At 39.6% G+C, this 13,297-nt stretch overlaps 1 protein-coding gene across 1 annotated transcript in view; it reads left to right on the top strand.

Annotated features, from left to right (window-relative positions):
* GUCY1A2 (guanylate cyclase 1 soluble subunit alpha 2) overlaps window positions 1–4,207 on the top strand; it is a 133,395-nt gene extending 129,188 nt beyond the window's left edge. Inside the window, exon 8 of the mRNA XM_053935310.1 lies at window positions 3,946–4,207. Coding sequence (XP_053791285.1) covers window positions 3,946–4,153 — 208 coding nt within the window. The 3' untranslated portion in view covers window positions 4,154–4,207. The remainder of the gene's footprint in view (window positions 1–3,945) is intronic.
* The last annotated feature ends 9,090 nt before the right edge of the window (window positions 4,208–13,297 follow it).

Below are 13,297 nucleotides of genomic sequence, written 5' to 3'. Positions count from 1 at the left end.
CTTTTTCTTTTGTTGATATCTTTCCCTGTGATAGGATTTATGGAAGATTGACCTGGCCAATGGTGCATACTATGTTTAGGAGTGCAGGCATAGTCTCCTTGTTTGTAGAGCATTGTATTTCTCTTAGAACTTTTGTTCAGTTTTGGTCTATACAGACCAATTTTCCTAAAGAAAAGCTTAGTTCTGAGTTGGTGCTTTTGTGCTCTGATTTAGCAATCCAGTGAAAAGTACAAAACTCTGATATCTCTGAGAGATGGTGGGAAAAATTGTAGGCATGGAGGGAGTTAAGAATCGTCATGGGAAACACACAGTCAGGATAGAGGGCTTTGTAGCAATTCTGCAATAGCAAGTCTCTGTTAGTTCAAGTGGGAGAGGTAAGCAATCACCATTTCTTACTTCAAATTAGAGGGCTGGGCCATAAGAACCATATGAAGTTTAATAAGAGCAAGTGCCAGATTCTGCACGTGGGACCAGGCAACCCTGCTTGTGTGTATAGACTGGGGAATGAGAGGCTGCAGAGAAGCACTGTGGAAAGGGACCTGGGGGTCCTGGTCTGTGGTCCTCATGTCCATGGTCCTGGACATGAGGCAGCAGTGCCCTGGCAGCCAGGAGGGCCAACCCTGTCCTGGGGGGCATCAGGCACAGCATGGCCAGCTGGGCAAGGGAGGGGATTGTCCTGCTCTGCTCTGCACTGGGGCGGCCTCACCGCCAGTGCTGGGGGCAGTTCTGGGTACCACCATATAAAAAAGACATTGAAGTATTAGAGAATGTCCAAAGGAGGCTGAAGGATTTGGAGGGGAAGCCATATGAGAAGTGGCTGAGGTCACTTAGTTTGTTCCATCTGGAGAAGACTGAGGGGAGACATCATTGCAGGCTGGAGCTTCCTCATGAGGGGAATCAGAGGTGCAGGTACTGATCTCTTCAGTCTTGTGACTGAAGTCAAGAAAAAGGCACAAAGCTGAGTTGAGAGAGGTTTAGGCTAGATATCAGGAAAAGGTGCTATACCCAGAGGGTGGCTGGGGGACTGGACCAGTTTCCCCAGGGAAGTGGTCACAGCACTGAGCCTGAGAGAGTTCAAGAGGTGTTCGAACACCCTCGGGGTCATGGTGTGAAGCTTGGGGATGGTCCTGTGCAGGGCCAGGAGTTGGACTTGATATTCATGATTAGTCCCTTCCAACTCAGCATATTCAGTGATTCTATGGTTTTCTGAATATAGAAACTCTGATGAAGATGTTATTGTTTCTTGCCAAGATAATTTGAAATATAATTACTGTATCGTTTCATCTATGTGAAGAAAGAGCTACAGCTTTTAAAAGCTTCCTCAAGATTCCCACTAAGTATGATCCCAATTTTCATTCACACACAGACCTCCTGAATTTTTTTCTTAAATTAATGAACTGAAAAGAAAAAAAATAGGATAATTCTCAGACACTATCTTGTTTTGTCTGAAAGCAAGAGCATTCCCACCAAGGAAGGGACAGAACAAGAATTTTAAAAGCTCTGGAAGATTTCAGGTTAGGAGGAGAAGGTGTCAAAGTTAATCAACTGCAAATCACTGCTTAAGAAATTCTTCCTCCCCTTGAACATGAACGAAGAAGACAAGCTGAGGGCAGACCTAATTCCAGGCAATTTATAGGAATTCCTGAGTACCCTGACCCTCACAATTTGAGCTCTGAATTGTAAATTATGTCTCCAACTACTTGAGTGGAACCCAGTATTTTGAACCTGTGAAAAACCTACTATAAAAATATCCTTTGCAATAGTGCCCTGAGGGGAAATTCACAGAAGTGATTCAGAAAATACAGCTAAGATAAGTGCTTTAGGATATTTTCAGACTAGTTGTTATATGAATATTCCTGAACTGTGGAGGTTGTGTAACTTCAGTTTAAGCTCTCTGAATATGGGACAATGTGGGGACATTTTTTATACAGTTAAAACTGTTAAAACCTGAAGGTGAAGGATAGGATTGTGCTCTCAGGGTAGATTGTTCTTTCAGGCTTTCACAACTGGCAGCCTGTCTTGTTCACAAAGGAGTGCTCTGAGAACAGTCCATGAGGTGAGGCAACTGACCTGAACTGGATGCCAGCACCCAGGAAATGTTCCAGAGCAGAAGGTTTTACACTGGATTTTCTCCTGAACCAGAGAGGAAGTGCAAAAATGGATTGCATGGGATGGAGTGACTTGGTCGGCACCTGGTGTCCAGCCAAGGCCAGCCCACCACAGCGCGGCTCAGCGCACATCCCTAAGGATGTGCACTATTCATTCACCTGCTTGGCACAAGGATCTTTGGGGTTCTTTGTACCCATAAAAAGGAATTCAATAAACTTAAAAATGGCCATGGTCATCAACTGTTATTGATTTCTTTTTAACATCACAGAAGGCCTAAAAGTAAGAGGGAAGATTTTGCATAAAAATATCCTCACTGATATGCACTGATTATTTGCAGATAACTTGCTTCTTTAGTATATACAAAAAGATGTAAAAAAACAGAAGCAATTTCTGAATTATGATCTCATCAGACTGGGAAGCCAGGTGTCAGGACCAATATATTATTTAAGGAATTTGAAGAACCTGTTCTTTAGGAGAAAGGTAATGAGGTCATTTTCATCATGATGAAAATCTTTTTAATAGTATTATTCTATGAGCCAGATTTTTTTTTTTCCCTTAGAAGTAGTAAAGTAAGTAGGACAGAATGTAATCATAAGTAACTTCCATTAACATTTGGTAACAAAGGTTTCCTGCCATGCTTGCTTGAGAGCTGAAATGTTATCCCAGTGAAGGTCAGCTGGACAATTTCTGAGGGTTAGAGCTGATTCAAGCATCTAATACAGGCATGTGGAGACTATCACAAGCCACAGCAGTGGAGGAATCTTCAAAAGACTAATTGTCTATCAGTCCTGGAGCATTTAATTGTAACCAAGCTACAATTCACAAAACAAGTGAAAATAAGATGGGTAATTAATATCTTGCACTTTTTATTTCTATGAGGAAATAGTATAAAATATCAACTAATCTTAGTGCCAGCCCTGACCTTAATCAAAGAATATAGATATATTTTACAGTTTTGGATTTGTGTAACTGTCATTAAAATTACACGATGTTAGACTCTAATGAGGAAACCATTGATTTTTAGGAAGGCCAGATGCTCCACAGTGAATAGCCAGTGTGGGGAAGAGAGGCTACAGTGAAAGCTTACAGATTTAGCTCAGAAAGTTTTAAGACTTCAGCTGTTACATGCAGAAATCTAAGGCAGCATAGTGGGGTCTGTGGTGTTGTACCAGCTGAGCAGGCATGCCAGGAGATGGCTTTGTGGGTCCAGGGAACCTGGATCCCTTTCTGACCCAACCAAATAGCCTAGATTAAACCCATGGGTACTGTTGATGAATAGTGTCAGATTTGATTCTGCTGTTGAGGTTGGATTTGCTGTATTTGAACCCAGTTTATGAAAATCAGTACTACCGAGTGAAAGAAGGGCACAAACTGACCTCCCTGCTTTTATCTGGGAGAGCTCCCAAGCACTGCCACCTTCATACCTGCCTTCCAGCAGGAAACCTAGTGGTAGCCATCACTCTGAAATGTTAATTTCTGCCAGACTGACCAGACTAAAGTGTTTTAATCAAGCCAAATGATATGTTCTGGACAACTTTCATTATGAATTTGGTTCTCTTTCTGGTACATTACTTTCTGAATGCTGACACTGATTTTCAGAGAATGTTTTTTTGAGCCATCCTTTCAGCCGATCTCAGTCAACAGAGCTCCTTGAAGTTAATGATGATAAGTTCATATAGGTCAGCTGAGGATCTTGGCTTAGAATTTCTATATATGCTACGTAGTAGTGTAAACTCATTTTTTACTTTACTGCACATAGGATCCACCCCTTCCAAAGGAGCATTTCTGGAATGTGTTTTACAATGTTTTATATCCCTGTGTTTTGTTTTTCTCCAGGCTTTTGAAAAAGGAAGAAAATTTTATTTTTATCCCTCGTTCCCGTGAAGAGCTTCCAGAAAATTTTCCAAAGGAAATTCCTGGGATCTGTTACTTCCTGGAGGTCAGAAGTGGTCAGAAGCCGCCAAAACCTTCCATCACATCTGCCAGAGTGAGAAAGGTGTCTTACAACATCGGCACCATGTTCCTCCGGGAGACCAGCCTATGAGGTCTGCTGCAGATCAAAGACTTGTCAAAAAAGCACAAGCCCAGAACTGGGTCATGACAGGGGAGTTGGAGGTTCTTTGTGTTTCACTGCCTTCCTCTGAACAGGCAGTAACAAGCTCCATGTAATGTCAGGCAATAATCATTTTAAAAGGTGGGTAACTGCTGTCAGTAAACAAAGTGGAGATAGGGAAAAAGTATTAAACAATGTACTTCCACTTCCAGAGGAATTTCTTTCATAAACTTCAGTCTGGCCCCTCTATGGCAAACAGAACAGCAAAACAAAACCCCAACTCTCAGATTAGAGGTTGGTCTTGTTTTGTGCAGAAAGGATGATGGTTCTCTGTAGATTTGCACCAGCTAAGCAGAATTGAGAGTCAGTTCTGATTATGCATTCCTATATTTAATGTGTTCTTCAGTAAGGCAATGATGTTTTTTAACTTTATGAACAAGCATTTCATACATATACTGTAGAGCTATTGTAACCTTCGTGGCAGGAGGAATTATGACTCAATACAAATATTGTAGGAATTTTACCTATTTTTATACATATTTCACTATCTGGATAATTACATTCCACATACTGTAAGCTGAGTGAGCTTAGATAGCTTTTCAGAAGAAGTTACTGTATATTTCATACATTCTACCTATCAAACCTTATTGTTATACAAGTGGGAAGAAGGCATTTCTTGACTTTTCTGGCAACAAAAAAAAACCATCAATATTTACAGAATAAACCCCACTTTGGTAAATCACTTTATCTGGTTTTTATGCTAAAGCTTTAGATGAGCACTGTCTTCTTATATAAAATAATGTTCAGTATTTGTCCTACAGTGTTATATGTCCAGTCCTTCCAGGACAACATAAACAAAGTGCAGAAGATCAGTGTGTGGACAAACAGAAGACTTCTCTTCCATGGGACTTGTTTTCCCTCTAAATTATCAGCCAAACTGATTTTCAGTAGGAGCCCTAATCTTCTCTAAAAATTTGATCTTGTGAAAACTTATTCTGAGAAATTCCAGCAGATGCTGGAAGCTCTCTGGATGCTGGTTTTCCACATTTTTAATAGGACTTGTGCTCCTATTCCAGATTGCTTGTTGAAAATCCATTCTGTTAATAATGATTGCTCATTTGGAAACTTCTCTATTGTTGGATTGGCTGAAGGTCCCCTTCTTTATCTAGTTAAGATCAAAAAACACCAAAAAGCGAAAGGCAGTACTTTTCTGGGTTTAATGCAAATGGCAGTTCAAGATTTTTGTTAGTCCAAGACAATAAAAAAAAAAACAAACAAACAAAAAACCCCAAAAAAACCCCCCAAAAAAAACAAACAAAAAAAAGCCCAATTCTTTGCTATTGAAAATTAATACAGTATTATTGTCTTCAATTAATCCAGTTCAAGCAAGATGTGTATCTGGAACATTTTCAGGCATTGTTTCTTTCTCAGGTTTTCTTTTTCACAAGTAGTAGTGGTCAGTTTTCCTGTGTGGGTGTGCTGCCTTTGGATCATACTGGGATGGTGGTGGTGTTGTGAGCTTGCAGATTGTTAGTTAAAATCTGTGCTGTGATTCCAAAGTGGCTTAGCTGTACGTGGGCCTTTAATCACTTTAATCAAAGATAAGACTCAGCAGCAGCTAGGAGGCATAAGATACTCTGCATTTCTCTAATTCAGAACAGAAATTAGTTTGCTTGTGGATTTAGTAGTCATAACATGAGGCACCTCTTGAAAATAAGTAAATAACTTTCACCATATTTCAAGATTATCCAGCTGGATCTTTCTGTGAAGGGAATAACAGTTCTCTATTTCTCCCCTTTGACCAGTAGCCCCTGTGAGTCAGCAAGGCACTGCTAGCCTGTGCTGAATATGTTTCAGGAGTCCTTTCCACGAAGCCTTTCTGGATGAGAAAGGACTGTCTTGAACCTTTACCGACTTCAGCATGCAGATAATGTCTGAACTTATTATGCAGGGGTGAGTTCTTCCTTGTCTGAGGAGGGTAGATGCATGGGAATTAGCATTAGAAACCTATTTGAATGCAAATTCCCTCACTTTCTAGTGGGATACTGATGTTAAAGATTTCTTCCATCTGTATTAGAGCATTCTTGGGATTAGAGGAGTTATTTTTTATCCACCTTGATAAACAGCATATGGAGTTCTGTGGCCTATCTGAAAAAAATACTTTAAAAAAAGAGTTCAAGCTTGAGATTGTGAAATTTCCATCCAAATTACAGATCTGAGAATTTCCTGCACAGGATGCCAAGTTTTAGCCTATAGCCATTAGTTTGCACATAGACAGGATGTAGCATGCATTTTTTTACCCTGGGAACACCAGTGAGATGTGTAAGGATCAAAGTTCACGTTTCACCACTGAAAGAGGAATGCCATTTCCAGCTAATAAATCCATCATTCGGATGTCATTATTTAGTTCCCTAGAGTGAAATTTTTTCAAATAGCCATTAGTAGATTTAGATTTCAGTCTGACTTCTCTGGCACATCTTCATTGTTCAGTAGTTGCTGATGTCAGTCTCAACCTATCTGGTCAAGCTCTTTTTCTCTTCTCACCACCCATAGTCCTATGTGAAGAGTACAAATTTAGAAGTTTAGACCTAAAGCTTGTAGTTCAATGACTTGTCTCTTACAGTTGATAATAAGAAATGTCTAGGTTAATTCTGCACCTGATCTTGATCAATGGAAACATTTTCATAGTGAATGATGGATAAATGCTAATTTTACTAGCAAATTGGAGAAGCAATTGAAACCAGTATGTATCACCATCCTCATCCTCTCGGAGACTTTTTGTTATATAAGGAGATTTAAAATCAGAGAGATCTGTGTGAGAACTGAAAATTGCTATCACCATGAATACATTGGTAGTGTTTGTAAATAAATCATCTGGCTCCCAAAATTAAGATACACTGACTGTATAAAAATATACAGTCTTTGTTTTTCATAAGCTTATATAAAGGTAACATATCTAGAACTGCAGCACATATGCTAGGTATTATGTTGTGTTATGATGAGGGATGTCAATGAAAAAAGTGTGGGCTCTCTGGGGACATTTTTCTTTGTCAATGTGAGGAAAAAACAAATTCTCAGCACTTTTTAAATTAGTAGTTGCATCTAGTGCCTTTCATGTTAGGTTGCAAGCTTATTTTGTTGGGCACCTTTACAAAGTTAAATGAAACTTATTATCAGGATTGTTGTTACCATGTCAATTAGGTGGCAGTCAGACTCAACATGTCTCCAACACTTACTTTTAGTGATTGGGAGAAGGTTCTCATTTTCCTGGCATTGTCTCTTAAATAGAAAGGTTCTCAGAATTTTGTACCTTGAGATGATGAGGTGGAGAGGTTAGAGGCGCTGGAATAGTTACAGAAATCATACACTCTAGCTGGAATTTTCTTTCAACATTTTACTTCCTAGGAAACAGATGATCTTTGGTTCTTCTGGGTAAGAATTTATGTTCTTGTATTTCTTCACGTAGCTGCAAGAAGCCACATCTGCTGTCTTGAGTTTCTGTGCAGAACAAATCTACCCTCTCTGAAAAGAGAGGGAGGAGATCTATTTTATATTGCATGTACAAGGCAAAGGGAAGGTGATGTGAGGACTCCCCTAGCTGGGTTCATCAATTTCTTTGTGTCCAGTTGCTTGTACAAAAATCAGGAGGCCAGAGTAAAGAGAGTCCACAGTCATTTCCCCAGAATACTTTTTACAGATCTTGTGTCAGATTTTTCCATCTGCTTGAAGCTCCCCATCACACAGGCTTTTCTGTGATGCAGTTCATAGAGATCATGAACTCAGAGCAAAAAGGAAATAGTGATGAAATGGTAGGGTGGTGGATAAATTTTGTTCTGCATCCCTCTGGTAAAATTTGCCATTCAAAGACAAAAGCCTCTGCATGGGAGAATTGCTACTAAGCCAGGACTCTCAAAGTGTGGTTTTCTTGCAGGGTCCCAAAGGATATTTCATTTTTAATTCCAGAGAGCCAATAGTCATTAACTGTGATTGTGGTTTTGGCTTCTCTGCTCATTCCCACATTCAGTTTCAGATCTGAGTCTGTTTTGAAGCCTGGAAACATGCCTCTGCAAACAGAAAACCAAAGCTCTTAAAACCTTGGAAATCTTGTATGGGAATTACCTGTTTTGAAGAAATCCTTGTAACTGAGTCATTAACAGTCCATGGCAGTTCATGTGTGTGCATGGGCTGTTTCACAGTGCTTTCTCCTCCTGTGCTCACAGTGTTCTCTACCAAGCCCAACAGCAGGATTGGGCATGATTAACATCCATCTTCCATTTTTTCCTGGATAAAGCAAGCAGTGCAAAACCACGATACGCTGCATGCATTTAAAGGTACCAGCACTGCACTAAGATGTGAACTCTGATAACGAGTTTCACATTGCTGAAATTCACAGTGTTGAATTGCAAATGAGTCTGAGACCTGCATTGGTTGTTGGGGCAAGTTGAATTGCTGGACATCTTTCTGATTCTTGTGCTGCCACAAACTGTCACATGTACATGCTTCATGCAGACTGTCCTGTTAAGGAGTCTGTAATCCAGCAGCAGCATTATAAATTTAGGACATCTTCTGAGTTTTCCTCTTCTAGTCTCAGGCCACTACCTCACCTCTGCTAAGTGCTCAGAGCTCACTGAGGAGACCTAATTCCCTGTCCTAATACAGTCTCAGAGCTTCTGGCTTCCTTTCTGGATTCTGGCGATCTTTTGCAAAATAGTACAAAATGTGTAGTATTGGAAATAGCAGCGTGCTTAAATTAGCAACAAAACAAGAAGTTAAAAAAAGCTTGTCAAACTCTGAGACAGTTGGTTCCTTTCCCTCGAGGTAATACATTATTCATAATGCTGTACAGGATTGAGGGTGCCAGTGACAGGAGAGACTATGGATGAATTGAAGATGCTGAGTGTGCAGTAGACTCAACAAGTAGGAGTTGATTGGCTTCTGCTACTGTTAATAATTCCATCATCTTGCATGCTATGTCCTACTCTTGTCAGGGTTCTGCTCTCCAAAAGATTGCCACTTACCTTCCCTTAGCACACTGTATGTGATATAGTGAATAATTCCTATTGTTGTTCTAATTAGCATATATTGTTGACACGACTGCTTATATCTAAAGAATAACTGGGGTTAAAGGGCTGATCTTACTCTTGCAGCAAAGACAAAATTGCTACAGTGACACAGCAGGCACTCACATCCTTAGAGTGAAAAGACCAAAGTGCAAGTTATCACTGGTGGGTTTGGGTGAAGTCATTGCATTAAGAGCCCATGGCATGCTTTTACCTTTCACAAGCACCAAATTTATCTGTGCAGATAGGAATTACTCCTTAACGATGTTATTCATTTGCAATGCATGAGCAGGCTTACAACAAAAATCTGTGAAGTGTTTAACCTCATATACATGATTGATCTTTTGTGGCTTGGCTGTTAATTGTGCTTGAAAGCAAGAGAGACAGTGAAACTGAGGAATGCAGGAATTCAGTTACAGGCAACCGATCATACTTCTCTGCAGATGCTAACTTGTTCCTGTGGCTTAGAAAAGTTGATCTCCAGTTATCTGTGGTCCAGGTTAGTGTCACTAAACTGTGTCACTGTAGCAACAAAATGGTCTGAAAACAGCATGAGGCATGAGGCATCTCAGTCTGCTTCCCTCTGTGCTGGGGTTCTCATTAGAGAGCCCAATACAACATGTGATGCAAAGTGGCAATTTTGCTGGCAGCCTTAACAAAAGGATCAGTGGAGGCAGATGTTAAACCAGCTGTTTGCTCCAGGGATTTTAGTTTCCAAAGGCAGAGTGAGGCTGAACGTGTTTTAATTTGGACCAAAAGAAATGAGAGGATTTCAGAGAAAAAAGTGTCTTCCTTGGCTAGCAAGGAGACAGTGGAATTAACACGAGTCAAGAGGGACACGCTGATTTCCTTTGCTGCAGTAGCGCCTTCAGTTGTCTGGCCCTCTTTGGCATTCCAACAATCAGTTTCTTTTGAAAACTGGAGGACAGGTAAGCACTTCAGGCATTTGGCCCCTCTGCTTTAGAAAGAGTATGAGGTTGCCTAAATCCTTGAGTGTGCTTAACTTTCTCAGTGACCACAGATGGCAAACTTAGACTAGACCTCTGTTTTTTAAGATGGCCAAAATAAGGGAGACTGATCCCACTGAATTGCATTCTTTTCAGCCCATGTGCTGTGTCTCAGATCTACTGCTGTGCTGCTTTTCAGCATCTTGCACTGGCCAAAATAAATTGAATCAAACTAAGTGTCAGAGGGATAGATAAGCATATTCCAAGATAAGTAAAGTGTTACCACTGTAGCCATGGTGACTGTTGCGAGCATGGGCTGCTGTGGTCCTGCAGATCTATCCTAGTGTCTGAACACTTTGCATATGATACCAGCACTGCCAGTCACAACTCTGGGATGCCATTAGGAGTGTAATTTAGAAAAGGTTTTGAGCTTTGAACCCCTAGCCCAGTTATACAAAACATGTATGCCACGTTCACCTGAACTGTATGCCAGAATGCCTGCACAAACCTTATCCTGTAGTCAAGATGGTGATAACATACAGATTCTGAAGAACAGAGAGATAGCTGCCAGGTTACCATTAACCCATTTTTTGTGCTTTTGTGAATTTGTAGGCCCAAAATTAATTTTCTATTAGCAGAAGGTCTCATACTGAGCTACTTCTTTTCTAGGTAAAAAAAATATTATTATTATTATTATTCCTTAGCAATATTCTCTAATGACTACTCCTGAAGCAATAACTAAAGCCATGCTAGTCTCTTCTGTGTAGGTTCCTGTATAGTACCTATCACCTTAACAAACTGCTTTTCAGCAGGACATTAAATGGCAGAATAACACCCTGACATGTACTGTTTGTCCTTCCATCCTCTTCCTCAGAGAAGAAGAGCATGTAATGGAATAATTTGATTTTTTTGAGGTGGTGTTTTTTTCTTAGTTTTCTAAAAGTATATGCTGCTACTCACTTAAATAAGGAACAGAATTAGAAAAGAGTTTTGGAGAATTAGAAAACAGTATTTTAAAAGACTGCCCACTAAGTAAGACTAGTCTCACATCCTAGAAACAACAGTAGGGGTAATAGATGTAAGATACACCCAGGAATGATAAATAGGAGTAATAAACCAGGCAGGTATATACAATGGATGACTTCTGTTTTATACACAACAATAAATATATGCTAAAACTGATTAATACCCACAAAGGGCAAATACTGTTTAATCTATTTTGGCATTTGTTTATTACTAGTACATCTCTAAGATATTATTTTTTCCTTCCCTAGTGAGATTGGAACATACTGTTAAATCAATATCAGAGTTTCTGAACTTATTGCAAAAGAACAATCTTAGGAATAAATAACCATCAATGAGAGATTTTTTTAGATGTGAGCATGAGAGAACAGATTGTATGGAAAATAAAATGGAGGTACTGACAGGTATATTTATTTTAGAAGTTTCTATGGCACTTCTGGTTGATTGAAATCATTCTGAAACTGTACACTGAAAGCATGGCTTCCCAGTTCAGATTATTTGCATTTCCTAAGAAGAAGCAGGTAATTTTTAAATTCACATTACGGGTCATACTTATCAATCCCATTTTCTCTGTGTAAACACAACCTCTTTCTGAAAGTTGAATCTTTGCTGAATGATACTGAGGTTCTAGGTGCCTAAATAAGTTTTGGAAATGTGAGTTAGAAATCCGTCCTCCAAGTCCCATGTGCTTGTCAGTGTTTAAGTATGTAAACATTCCTCTCTGGAAACTTCTTGTAGGTCTTGCAAGTGTATAAATAAGAAGCATCTGAAGAAAGTGAAGTCTGTGTGTAGGAGAGAGCAGCTGTACATAGATGCGGCTTTCATCTATTTGCAAGCTGGATGATGCAGAAATTATTCATCCAAAGCGTAAGAAAGTATTGCACATAGTGTCATGAACTCTGAGGGTGTAAGGTTGAATTTTAGAGTATATAATCCTTAAAGTTTTAGTGGAATTGCATGAGAAATGCATGATTTTACAGTTTCTTTATTTTAAGTAAGTGTTGAATCTCTACTTACAGAGAAAAATTGTGGGGGGAAAAAGAAAATCTAGAACGTCTAAATGCAAAATGCAAGGAGTGTCCTGCTCTTTTGTATTATTTGGCTTTTCTGGACGTAGGGTAAGAATTCCTCCATGAGTTTCAATACTGAATGCCACACTAGATGTAAAACAGGGCAAGTGAGGTACTTTGCCAACTGGAAATTTGGAGGTGGTAGTAGGAATGTCTTTCTAAAAGTATATAGGGATAAATGTTAGCACTTTTTTATAAAATGGAGACTGATTTGCTCTGTAAGTGAATATTGTTTAGAAATACCTAAACAGAAGGAAATCTTGGAATACTGTTCTATCATAATAAAGAGGTACAAAGTCTATGAGATAATTTGCAGTTGACAATCCTCCTTCAGAAACAGTCCTATATATGGAGTTTTCAAATGCACATTCAACCAAGAGTTGTCTATAGAAAATTTCCAAGGAAGTAGTATTTTACCTAGTAGCTTCTGCAGAAATGTCATGCAGATCATGTTTGGTAAGGCCAAAATTTAACTCAGTTGTTCAGAGCTTAGTGAGAGATACAGAGCATCCCAAAGCCAAGCTTTAAATATGCTCACTGTCAGGACAGCATTGTGCCTTTTACTGAAGTCTAAACAAAACCCATTCTAGTCAGAACTCCCATCCTAATACATGACATTTATATTGCCTTGCCGAAAATTAGGACATCACTAAGTTGCAGACATTAATGTCTTTGATGCTAGAATATTCCTTATTATTCTTATGTCTCACTGTGCCCAAGTTGTACTGGGGTCCTCTAGAGAACCAAGGGTTTGGGGAGTTGCTTTAAATATGAGTGAAATTCAGCTGATTTGCATTTAAGCATCTAAAACTTATGTCTGGTCTGAGCTAGTCAGGTCAGTTCCCTTTACAGTTAGTGCAGACATCCTGGCATTTCAAAGATTGAGCTGTCCTGGAGAAGATCTTAGGGATGAGATAAGCCACTGCTTTAGCTATGCTCTTCTTTTTCCTCCCCAGTGACTGCTGTGTGGAGGTCGAGGACTGGTTCAGATTAGCTGCCATGCTGTAGGTGAGATAAATTCCACTGCTGTTAAGA

Source organism: Vidua chalybeata, chromosome 2, assembly GCF_026979565.1.
Source record: "Vidua chalybeata isolate OUT-0048 chromosome 2, bVidCha1 merged haplotype, whole genome shotgun sequence".
Taxonomy (NCBI): Eukaryota; Metazoa; Chordata; class Aves; order Passeriformes; family Viduidae; genus Vidua; species Vidua chalybeata.
Note: the sequence above shows the minus strand (reverse complement) of the source record. Positions and strands in the feature narration are given on the sequence as shown.